At 39.9% G+C, this 13,436-nt stretch overlaps 1 protein-coding gene across 1 annotated transcript in view; it reads right to left on the bottom strand.

Annotated features, from left to right (window-relative positions):
- Nucleotides 1-333: 333 nt before the first annotated feature.
- The window catches only part of IQCM (IQ motif containing M), a 117,514-nt gene continuing 104,411 nt past the window's right edge, over nucleotides 334-13,436 (bottom strand). The window contains 2 exon segments of the mRNA XM_056328049.1: nucleotides 334-387; nucleotides 389-474. Of these exon segments, the coding sequence (XP_056184024.1) occupies nucleotides 334-387; nucleotides 389-474 (140 nt within the window).

The following is a 13,436-nucleotide window of genomic DNA, read 5'->3' as shown; positions in this document are numbered from 1 at the left end:
CTAAAAAAAGAAAACCACTGGCTTATATGCTGTCCTAGGAAGGTCACTGGTTGGTACAATTTTACAATTTTCTGTTGACTATGTTCCAGTGCTTTGATCTTCGAATCCGTTATGTACATTGCACAGTGATTGACTGTACCACGTGAAAATTGATATACATGTTTTAAGAAATGGTCTAAGATTAGGTATCCTGCTGGATTTTCACATTTACTTTTATGTCCTTGTTCAGGAGGTCTTCATCATGAAGGAGTCTTGTATCCCGCTTACTCCCAGATGTAATATTCTTTTCCTACAAAACAGCGTCTCTGCACTGCAACTTGATTTCTGAAGACTTCAACAGCTACTTTTCATGCAGTGGCACCAGAAACCCTGATCAGAGAGGTGATTTCCTTTTCCACTCTCTCACTGGAGAAGTTGCTAATGCAGCTGACACTTGAAAATCAGCTTTCTTTGACTTTGGATGGGAAAATGATGCAATAAAACATAAACATTTATTAATTAGATGTATATCAGAAGTTGAATAACTAGCAGTTTGATAACAAAGGCCAATAACATTTCAACATCAAACCCCCAAATTCTACATTCTTGGGAGAAGACTGATAAATGTCTTTTCCCAGCCCAGATTATACAGAAAACCTAGGATGAGTTTTCAGACTGTTTCAAGGAGGCCAAGCTCATATTCTAAATAAGCAAATTATTAGACAGAGCGACTTGACCTCACTCTGTTTACAGAACCATGCTGCATTTGCAAGCAAAGCTCAGTTCAAGTGTCCAAGTAAGGTGTGAAATTGCTAAATTATTCCTAGTTTCAGTTACTGGATCCCCCTAAGTCTGCAGGCCATGTAAAACTGTTTTCCATGCAATCAAAGAGAAATTACTGCTGGTTTTTCTTTATAAACTTTTTCCTTTTTAATAAATGAACCTCATCACACATCCTTAATTTGGCCATGCTATAGCACACAGTTTTTTAGTTTCAGCATTTGCTAAGTTGCTCAGTAACATTTCTTATTTTTTAGAAAAAGAAAAGTTGAGAAAAAGAAAAGTTGAGCCAGATACATAAAATGCAATCTTTACAAAAAGCAAAATAAATTTTAAATGTTTTATAAAGCAAAATAATGGAAAAGGAAGATATTTTAAACCATGTGGTCCTGTAACTCCAGGAAGCTCCCTATTTTACTTATTCTGACCTGAAATGGGCCTTGTTTTGGTGTATGGTAGTGGAATGGAAAAGTTTGTTTAAGAAATTTTTCTCATCCTGACCAAGCCAAGGAAGAAAAATATCACCGGCACATGACAAAAGGAAACACTCACTAGCACCCACCAAGAGGGAAGAAAAAAGGGACTGAAGGTACACTCCTGTACATCAGCCAGTCATACCTACAGAAGGATGTAAGAGTTGATGCAGATGCTTCTAAATTTTACCTCCCCCAGACTGAAGGCTTTTTCATAATCTTTGTGTCCCCTGGAGAAACATTCCTAAAATGCAAGTGAAAGGAGAGTGCTAGGGAGCCAGGTATGATTGCATTAGGGACACAAGGTCATGCTTCACATGCTTCTCATGCTTCGCCAAGAGTAGAAAAATACGTATTTTTATGATTAAAAGGTATGTTGACAGTAAGGGGATGAAGAAATACTGCTTTATGTACTGCATTCACAAAACACCCCTTACCAGATCAGCTTATTGCACAGAAGTGCCTCTCACGGTAAATACTCATCTGAAAATAGGACCAACACCATCCAGAGCTATGTTCTTGGTATGTTATTTTATTTTACTTTAAAGCAAGCCAAAATACATATATTTAGCTTTAAAATGGCACGTATTTGGCACAGTTTTGATGAATAGGAGTATACCATGTGGCTATTACTTTCTACAGAAAATAGACTATTCAAAAGAAATAACAAGAGCAGGATGCTTTCTAATATGTTCCAAAAGTAGAGAAAACAAACACACACACAGAGACAAACAAACAAACAAAGGACTTCGTTCAGCAAATACTTTCACATGTGAGAAAACGGCGCTTCGCTGCCTCCACGCCAGTTGTTAGTTTTGCAGGAAGAAGGACCAATTCATTTCTGACAAGGCTAGGATTAATGCCACTGGACTATTTCTTTTTTCTTTTAAAACTCTCTGGCATTAATACAACAGAGCATTCAAATGATGCACACAGACACAGGCATGCACGCCCCTCTTTTCGTGCATTTAACCTGTATTACACCACTGGAGAAGGTGGGGTCAGCAAGTCCCACAAATCCCATTATTTCTGATGGTGAACTTGCAGGGTGAGACTGGCAGGAGGGTTTCTGTTGCAGAAAGACTTTCTTTCCTGCATCACTCTGGTCAATACAGCCAACATCATTTTGGCCACTGTGTACTCCTGCCGCATCTCCATATCGAACATGTTCCTTATGAATTCTCTCAAAAGATTTATTTGCACCTTTACATTCTGACTGAGCAATGCAGTCCTTGGTGATGGTCTGCAACTGGAAAATACAATTGAAATTGCTGGAGAATAATTACAAAGAGTACAGAAAGAAACAATTGCCAAGAACATTTATATTATGATTTCAAACTCTAACCAAGCCTCTCCTCCATCAGTAGTGAAAACAAGGAGACAGGAGGAGAATAACAACAGAAGGGATAAAAAAGAGAAGCAGCTGGAAGAAATAAGCAGGAAGCCCCAGAATGGAAACTCTCTTGGCAGTATCTGTGGAAAATAGATCCATAGCCATAGAGCTGAACTGTATAAAATAATCCATTACCAAATAAAGATTTAAATAATACACATATTTGAACTTTGCTATTAGCTATTCTGCTCAAGTAAATGAAAAAAAATGGACCTTTGATAGTTTAGACCCAAATAAGAAGGGTCAATTGAAACTGATTTTTAGCTCTGCATGGTGCACTTGGTCTCTTCAGGTTTTACACATGGAGACTGTCTTACCAAAACGCTCCTTGTTGGATAGAGTACTTGTGGCTTCCTGAAATCTCATCAGCACTGAGATGTGTCAGAAGCGGGACTGGGTAGTGGAAAGTACAGGAAACAACACCAGAAGTACTCTGTTAAAAAAAAAAAAAACAAAAAAAAACAAAACCCAAAAGACAACAACAAGAAGAGCCAGCATGTTGTTAAACCAATCAAAACCTGACCACACAAAGTATCCTTCACAATTACTCCTAAAGATACTTATAGAGCAGACGATAAACAAACAGCTGCCATAAGTCAGCTTTCCAAGACAAATCCGTGAAACCTAAAAATTAACTTGCAGTGTTCACACATGAAGCTGTACAAGTACACTGCACAGCAGAAACAGCCACTTTACAGCTTCTTAATGACACATTGAGATGAGATAATGAGACCGAATATTTTTTCAGTGGGCAAAAAAATCAGGAAAGTCTAAAACAGATTGTTTAAGTGAATTGGTTTTGACATATCAATTTCTGCAACTGTTTGTTGCATTTGATAAATGCCTCGAACACACTTTGTGACTGGTAGTGCACTGTAACAGATTGTCTTGGTCATCTGCCTCAGTTGCCTCATCTTGAAAGTTAGGATAATACTGGAACTTTTTGCAACTGGTAATTATCTACTATTATTTTTAAAGCTACAGAAAAATTATATATCACTTGATGTTAAAAGTACAGCAGCAAATATACATGTTACAATGGTCATCATCAGCCGTACAGCAGCCTAACACCTTCGACAAAGTTCCTCGAACTGAATAAAGGCAGAATTTTATGACTTTATCACACAGTCAGTTGCAAATCTAACTGCAGGTTCTAGTCACAGAGGAAAAACAAAGAACTACAAATGTTTCTTAAGAGAAAGCATTTTTAGACAGTATCTCAAGTACAGGTATTCAGATTTTGCATAGCTGGCTGTTGAAAACTGCTGAAAGTGAAGATGAAATCAAGCATGACCTGGAACACTGGAAGGTAAAGCAAACAGGCTCAGCTTGGATCCTTCTGTGAGAAGGAAGCTATATAGGCTGAAACCTTGAGTGATACCTCTTAGGAGCTTCCTAGCCAGTTCTTGCTAGCATGAATGAATTATATTGAAGTTGCTTTTCATTTTTAAGATATTATATCTTATATATAAGATAGAGAAGCATGTCACCTTGCCTGCGTAGATGGATGCCCTTGCATCTGTTTACTGCCATTAGGCATTAAAAATACAGTTATAGCCATTAAAAAGGACCATGAAGACATGCCATTTTATCTTTAAACCACTGGTGTTCCTGTAATTACTTAGGATCATAATTATTTATTTTTATAACCAAATTAATTTCTTGGGGGTTTTGGGGGGTTTTTTTTACTTCTTTCCTTTTTCACTTCAGCTTTTTGCAGAAGCAATGGAGCTATAAAAACATCTTCAGTCCTATGCTGGCTCAAGTTAGCAGCAATATTGTAATGTAAGTTTCTGTTGCAAAAAATTCATTAAAAGCAAAGATGACAGCTTGACTTTCAGATCACAGGCAGAGTTACAGGGCTGGCATGTAAAGAAAAAAAAATCATATTCTTATTGGATATGCAGTTCTCTGAGATAATAAATATGGAAACCTGTACTGACATTTTCGGTCACTCTCCTGAATATAACTAATAATCAGATAGTCTGCTGTTTCACAACCTTGGCTGCAATTTACAGTTATACATAAGCAGATTTCCCAATTCAACATACCAGCAGCGCAAATAAAAGTAAGATGTGCAGAGGGATGTGAACACTGGGGAAAAGCAAAGAATCCCAGCAGAAATGCAGAGATGGGCGAGCGTTAGATAGCTTAGAAATTTTGTCTACTTTTGTTATTTAAATTTGGGGTTGAGAAGAGAGGGCTGGCCCTCACCCAGGAGGAATGGCATTGCCCCACTGAGGGTCAAGGGAAAGGCTGCCAGCCCCTGGAGACACAGCCTCACCTCGGCTTCCGAGCAGCACCGATGACCAAAAGTTCAGGAATGTTCCCTGCCACCAGAGAAAAAAGTTTCTTCTACCTTCAGCATGTGTTTTAATGTTGGCAAATCCAATGTAACAGCACTTGGAAAAAGGCAATTGAGGTTGACCTGAGTCTCTGAAAGCTCCTGAGAGACAAATGCAGTAATTTTAGAAGAAGGCTACAGTTAATACTATAAACCAATTTCAAATTCACAAAGTTTGAATGCATACAGAGTTACGTATGTGATGTAAAGTCATGGGATCCTCTTAAAATATGATTCTATGATCCTCTTGAAATACATGCAGCTGAGTACCACCTCTTTCAATGTCCAGCTCCCACAATGGGTCTGGTGATTCCTATGTATATAAGACTGTGTTATGTTCTAACAGCTTGGACAACCAGTATCTCACATCATTCATTGTTATTTTAAATCCAGAAGCACAAAAGCTGGTGGAATGTCATTTCAAAATGAGTAGAAATGAAAGAAAGTAGTAAACAATAAAAGACAAACAATACTTAAATATTAGCTGAGTTACAAACTTGAAAATACTCTATCCTGTTTTCTTTACCCGTAATACGAAGCTGTTCATCATGCCTCCGTTAGCACTACCCGTACCTTAGCTATGGTGTATGTACACTGATATGGGATTGTGTTCTGTGTGTTATGGCTGGTTACATATTTCTCAAAAGTTAATCCACTTTGAAATTTATTAAGTAATAAAACTAAAATTCTATTAACCTTAATGGGATTTACACAAGGGAATTCATACTTAAATATGGATGCAACACTGATGCTAAAAACCGTTGCCAGAAAAAAAAAAAAAAAAAAAAAAAGAGACAGGCTTAGTGTAGTTAAAGCAAAGCCATCACATTTTCTATTTATGTAGTCCTTCACAAGGGTAATCCTCTGTGTATTAAGGAGAGAAGAAAAACCCACGGATTGGTTAGCATTTAAGCTTCTCAGATGCCAAGCAAGATAACTGCATTTGCCAATAAAGAGTGGTCTTATTGGTGTGGGACTCATAAATATTGATAAAAGGATAGGAATGCATTATCTTGGGGTTTCTTACAGGTCCTGAAAGTGCTATTGCTCACATTTTTTACCATATAAAGCTGGACAGTAACACTGCTCTTTGAATACATTCCCTGTAATATAACAAATACAACAAATTTACATTCTCCCTGTACCAGCCACTCCTGACAACCAAACTAAAGTAAATCTCCCCAGGTTTTTCTCAAGAGAATAATCATCTCTATTGTTTCCAGGGTAAAAATTAGTTGTGGACTAGCCTCTAAACCATGTAGTTAACACATGGGATATGACAGACTTCATTTGGAAAGGTTGAGTAATCTCTGAGTATGTGATTCTGCATTCAGTTTTCCTGGAAGAAATTTATCAGATGCAAAGCACCAAAATGTAAGAACGATGAAGAGCTGAGATTTTAATATGAGAGAACAGGAGGTCCTGAGTTTTGTTCGAAGGGCAGCACTTCATGGTAGGTACATCGGAATGAGGGGTGCACAGGAAAATGGGGACCCTGGGGTTTGATGCCTGTGCCAGGGAGGAAAAGCATTTGGAGTAGACCCTGTTGCTGGAGTGATAGCCAAAGCTAGAGAGCATTTTGGCTCCTGCAGGTATAACTGTAAGATTCCCTGAGCTTTCAAGCTTTGTGGGACGACACAGAGGAGTTGTAACAAGCAGCTAACTCTTCTGAGTGGGGCCATACTTAAGAAGTGGTCTTTGAAGTAGTATCAAGGATTTCAAAGTGTCACATCAGACATATTTTGGGTACTCGTGATAGAAAGGTTGAATTATTTGTCCTGGCATGTTGTCCTAGGAGTACATTTCACTCAAAGCAAGCAATCTTACCCAGGTGGTATCTTGCCCTGGCAGCCTTACATATCAGTTACAATGAAAACACTTGTAACAAGGTCTAATCATCTGCAAAATAAAATCAAATAAAAGCCCTTGGAACAATCATGAAGGAATTAGAAAATCATATGTTAAGTGCTAGAAACATCACAGAGTTCACAAGTTTCCTAATTTGGATTCCCTGACATAAAAATAGCTTAAAACAAAACTACTGAAATAATGCTGTAGTAAAAGTAAATTGCTACTTTTAGAACAAACCACATTGTTTCACTTTGAACCACTTTGATATACTGACATTAACATGCAGTCTGAAATGATGAAAAATAATCACTTCCTTTATGCTACTTTTCTTTCATTAGGAATTAAATATTCACAAAATAAAGCCTTTCTCATGCTTTTAGCATCTTTGCTGTGCTTTCACAATGCAACCCTGATACGCTAACACTAACATAAAGCTTTCCAATATGGATTTGCAGCTAGAAGTCCGGTTTATTATTCCATTCATGTCATTCTGCCTAGAAGTGTTTTGAAGACAACCATTTTAAAGTTAGTAAAGTTGAGTTCCTCGCTGCACATGATCTGCTGTGTCAACATTCTTCATTAGTTAAGATAAACAATGCAAAAAATCCAAGAATGAAATTAGATGGTGCAGAGATGAATTTAATGGTAACTATCTTCTGAACACAGAGATAATTTGATTTCAGTCTTACAGTAAGCGTTCTCATACATAGAATCAGAGCCAGGCTACATGTTGTGAATCTAAGCCCGGATCTTTTCTCTCCGTGTGTGTAGAGGGTTCATTTGCAAGGGCATTTGCATTTGAAGATTTGGGGCTTCTGTATTTTGGATTGCATTCTCATTTTCATCACATAATTGCAATAATAGCAGCATGACAGAAAGTGATTCGTCTTTACATGTGTGTGCCAGGAATCTTGAAACAGTGATTGATTTTGGTCATAGCAAGTGGTCTTCCTAGGAAAAAGAACAGGAAGCAAGTTCTGAGCCAATCTTTTAATAAAATGCCTGACGCTGGACAGTCAGGCACCCAAATCTTCATTTGAAAACCCACTCAATATAGCATGAAATAAAAGACATTTTCTTCACAAGCCCACCAAACTTAATGGAACCTTTCCCTGACCTCCAAAACCATAGGATCAAGGCTCTTATTTATAAGCAGCAGCCTGTCAGAGCAGTCCAGACCTAGAGCCTTTCAGCATCCCAGTGCACAAACGCACTAGCTACAGACCACCACAAAGAGGCAGGACCAGGCACAAGCACACGAGTAGTTTTGGTACTGGTTGCCCATGCAGAATATGCCAGCCTCTCATCAGGGTTTAACCACACTTGCTCATGGCCTAGATCATGGGGGCAGGCAAAATGCCTGTGCAGTGGGCGAGGTCTCCAGTCACTTGCTGCTCTTGCAGAGGTGCATTCATGTTCCCACCAAACATTTTCAACACTAATTTTAATACCTAGTCCCACATCAGATATAAACAGCAAGTAGGTCCCCAGTGGCTGCACTCTCCAACCGAGGGTTAGAAATAGTGTCTACATACTTAACTGGTTCAGAAAAGCAGACTAACCATCCCACAGACCCTTCTCTTGAACCCTCTAACATGCAGCATGAGAAAACTGAATATTTGTGCCAGTCTCTGTTGCAGCACAAACTATCAGGCTGTAACAAGGCTTTTACCGTTGGTCAGATTCTACTGTCTGTGCTGTTTCATAGTTTGGTTTTTTTTCCCTCTCCTTCCTCAAGAGGTCAGACCACACTACTCCTCCTCCTCCTCCATCCAACACCCTCTCCCACACTCCTCAGGGCTATTTAACCACTTAGTGGAATGAGCTACAGCTGCACATCATCCATGTCCATCAACCGAGGACATGGATTCGAGGCAAGGCCACAGCTGCATGTTATCAGTGCTAATCAGCCCACTGCCTTCATTCCTCTACAAGTCTCCTGCAGTGCCCTGAACATTACACTGAGATCACTGAAACAAATACTGCATTGCTCAAATTGTATTTACATTTTTGTAGTGATATTGAGGGATATTTTACATTCAAATGTTAACTGTCTTGAATTAATGAGGATAAGAAGCATGAAGTACCTCGCTACATATTTTCAATAGCCCTTATGTTGTTTTCACCCTGTGAATGTTCTTGAGGGGAAATATACCACAAGAAAAGACATATACGAAAGGGGAAAAGTAGTTATACTGAGTTCTGTCTCCCTTCCTACTCATATATCTGTCTTTATTCTTTCTGTGAAATATCCACATGGCTGATGGGCCACATGAGAAAGTATAGAGAGAAATACTGAGCAAGAAAAATAAATTGAAAAGGTTTATTTCCCTTAAAAAACTGTGCAGCACATAGAGAACAGGCACCATAATTCTTTCCTAATATTTTAAATTCTTTACCATCTCTAATCATATTCAGTGAGGACACAGCTACCGCATCTGTACTTCCTTGCTAATTTATCATGCTACACCATTCCACAGCAACTAGCTTTCCCAAATGTCCAGATCAGGCATCATTCTGGATCAACACATATCCAGTCATAAGTCTGTGCTGCTAAAATCCACGTACCAGGAAATGGAGGTGTGAACAGGCTCCTGCACACGGATGCAGGAATTCTGAAGACCAGTAATCTAACAAACACAAAAAGGACATCTGTAGGCTGGGTGTCCAAGACCACTTTAATTTTTGTTTTATTTACTGGTTCACTGGTGTATTTCTATATTTGAGTGTGTGCATGAAATCCACACATAGACACACATATATGCATATATGTAAGTGTATATATATATGATATTTTCTTTTTAAGTTTGTACCTATATTACCCTCAGATAAACAACTAATTATTATAAGCTTCACTGTACTCTTTAAAATACTACTTACAAGTTTGTATTCATTTAATCGCATCCCTTTTAAAATAAATTCATGAAATTATTTTTACATAACATTGCAATTGATTTTAGTTGAATATTCAGCCTTAATGGAATTAATATTTAACAGATTTCTGCAATCTGTCCAAGACTGTTTGCTAAAGAACAATATTATTTCTTCTGCTGTATTTGGAGGAAGAACTCCTTGAACTCTGAGAAACTGAGTAAATGAGGAGTTCACAACAGAATATTAGATCATGTCCTCACACAATGCTCCTGAAACATGTAAACATACCCACACATCTGGGAAGCCGTTGCTATAAAATCTCTCTCATACGCGTAATCCTTACTCAGCCTTTAGTCAAATTCCAACCATTCAACAAAGCTTGTAATTTCGTGAAAAGTCAACATTTTCTTTCAGAGAAAGTGGCCAGTGAGTCAGGTGATGAAATAGAAATGCTGAAATAAAAATGCAAAATCAGGAATTTAAGAGATAATGCATACTGCTCGATCAAATCCCTTTGCATTTTTTTCCATTTTGCCAATACATATTTTTCAATATTTTTTTTGTATTTTCAATAATTTTTATACCCAGGAGCAAAAAACCCTTCATCAATTGAATGCCAGCACATAGTTAGCAACAAACATGTCCTCTGTCCTATAAGGATTTACTGTTTTATCAGTTGATGAATCTTGGGGAAACATCACTTAAGTCCTCTGTCAGAATTAACTGACCTATATGAATAACTATAGATAAAAATATTTTATGCTTTTGGGGCATCTATACTTTACTGTTCCCTGCATTGTCAGCTCTCATAGATACAAAAAATTATTTAGAATAATTCTGCTCTGAGAAGCTATGAATATTAAACACTGTGATCTGTACATTCATGGTATCAGACATCCACTGTCAGAAAATGGTAAACTTCTGTGCAAACTGCAGGGACTTGTGGCAACTGCTTCTGTCTTCCCTGATCTTTCCAGAGCAAGCAAAGAAACAGCAGCACAGTACAGATTCCCTTTTGGTTTTAGGACTATTATTACTAGCTGATGGAAAGTGGTCTTCTGAATTACTGTGATGGTTATAAGCCATCCATGGATGTAAAGCAAACAACTAAAATATCTGTTAGATTGGGTTTCCTTGTTAAATCACAGTATCTCCCTCCTCTTGATACACTCTATTTGAGCTGACCTCAAATACTGTTTCATTTATGGTCTGTATTTAACCTTATAAATAGAGTAGTTAAAATAATTTCTGTATTTAGGGAAATGTAGGATCCTTCCCTGTTCACAGGAAGACCAGAAGGTACTGTGATTTGAGGAAAGGGGACAGTCACCAGAAATGCAAATCGGATAGTTACTCGGATGCCCACTTCCATGAGTGAGTGTATTCTCCCCTTCTGTCGTGCCCCAGTATTTGCTGTATCCAAGGCACATTCTCCAACCCTCAAAAAGTAGACTTGGAGTAGAAACTGGTTTTTGGTTTTTTGGGGGGTTGTTTTTTTTTTTTCACTCATCATTATTACAGAAGCCTCCTGAAACCTTTGCTTCATCCTCTCCAAAGGCACAGGAGGGAGCCTACTTCTTTCAGGCCAATCAAAATATTTTGAAGCCTTTCTTTTTCAGTCACAGAATGGTTGAGATTGGAAAGGACCTCTGAGGGCCATCCTGTCCAGCCCCCTTGCTCAAGCAGGGCTGCCTACAACAGGGTGCCCAGGACCATGTCCAAATGACTTTTGAATATCTCTGAGGATGGAGACTCCACAACCTCGCAGGGAAGCATGTGCCAGTGCTCAGTCTCCCACAGTAAAATGTTTCTGGATGTTCAGGTAGAACCTGCTCTGTTTCAGTTTGTGCCCAATGCATTTTATTCATATGACCTTCCCAGGAATCAAGGTAAGGCTGGCCAGTCAGTAGTTCCCTGAGTCCTCCTTCCTGCCCTTTTTGAAAACAGGAGTGACATTTGCTTTCCTCCAGCCCTCAGAAACCTCTTCCAATTGCTGTGATCATTCAAAGATAATTGGGAGTGGTCTTGCAATGACATTAGACACTCAGCACTTGTGGGTGCACCCCATCAGGGCCCATGGACTATGTGCCCAGTTTGCTTAACTATTCCTATACCTGATCCTCTTCCACCATGTTTTCTTTGCTCCAGACTTTCTCCGTGATCACCAGGGCCTTGCATGTCTGCAGGCCGTTCTTGCTAGTAAAGACTGATGCAAAGAAGGCATTCGGTACCTCAGCCTTTTGCAGGTCTGCCTCATTCAGCAGTGGGTCTGTGTTCTTCCTAGTCTTCTTTTTGCTACTTCGGTACTTGCAGAAGCCCTTTGTGTTGCCTTTGACATCCCTCCCCAGCTCCAGGTGGCCTTTGTCTTTCCTCGCTGTAACCTGCATACTCAGATAGTGTCTCCATACTCCTGCCAGGTTAACCTGTCCCTGCTTCTACCTCCTTTATACTTCCTGTCCGTGTTTGCATTTGGCCAGGAGCTCCCTGCTCATCCATGTAGGCCTCCTGACACTTTCCCTTAACTTTCTGCTCTTTGGGATAGACTGCTCTTGACTTGGAGGAGGCAATTCTTGAATATCAACCAGCTCTGTTGGATTCCTATTTCCTCTAGCAGGCTATCCCACAGGACTCTTTCGAGCAGTTCCCTGAAGGGGCTAAAGTCTGCTCTTCTGAAGTCCAGAGTTGTGATCTCGGTTTTTCACCCTGTCCCTTCTTCTCCAGTTCCTGAACTCTGTCATTTCTTAGTCACTGCAGCCAAGACTGCCTTTGACCTTCACATCCCCAGCAAGCCCTTCCTTTTTTGTAAGTGTGAGGTCCAGCAGACCACCTCTCCTCATTGCTTCCTCTATCACTTTTGTCAAGAAGTTGCCTTCAATGGTCTCCTAGAATGTCCTTTTGCCCTGCTGTGTTATCCCTCCAGCAGATACTGGAGAGGTGAAAATCCACCACGAGGATCAGTCTGTGAAAGCAAGGCCACTTTCAGCTTTCTGTAGAAGGCCTCCTCTACTCATTCTTTCTGATGAGGCAGTCTATAGCAGACACCCACTACGACATCTCCCATCCCCATAAGCTCTCAGCTGGCTTGTCACCCATTTCCAGGCAGAGCTCCAGGCACTGCAGCTACCTTCTCACATAGAGTAACTCCTCCTGGTGCCTTCCCAGCCTGTCCTTCCTAAATACCCTGTATCATCCCACGGCAGCACTCCAGTCATGTGAGCCGTTGTCCTTTCATTACCAGCCAGGGTTAAACCATGACAGCCATCACACCACGTCTCCACCATCCCAACAAGATCACAGCCCTGCACCTGCACACAGAACTTGAATTTGTCGCACTCATTCCCCATACTGCATGTATTTGCGCACAGGCACTTCAGAGGCACCTCGGGATGTGGATTATTTCCCAGAAAGGGTCAAAGGCATTCCCCGCAATGGTGCCTTGCAGGCACTTCCTTACTTACATGCAAACGCTTGAGGTGCCTCTGCTTAGGCCCTGTTTTGCTGTGTTCCCTTCATTCACATCACCCCAGGCCTTTGCAGAAGACCCCAGCAGCACAGTACAGCCTTGTCCTTTAGCTGCTGTGCCCTCTGTTGCACATAGATCCCGAGTAAAGAGTCACAAACCCTCTGGTAAGGACATTGCCAAACTACTTCCAAGCCTCGTGCGAAAGATCTGCCTTACTGCCATGTTTCAGAGCTCTACCCTGTTCATAGTAGTCACTGAGTCTTTGCAATAAAAACTCCT

The sequence above is a fragment of the Falco biarmicus genome, chromosome 1 (assembly GCF_023638135.1).
Source record: "Falco biarmicus isolate bFalBia1 chromosome 1, bFalBia1.pri, whole genome shotgun sequence".
Taxonomy (NCBI): Eukaryota; Metazoa; Chordata; class Aves; order Falconiformes; family Falconidae; genus Falco; species Falco biarmicus.
Note: the sequence above shows the minus strand (reverse complement) of the source record. Positions and strands in the feature narration are given on the sequence as shown.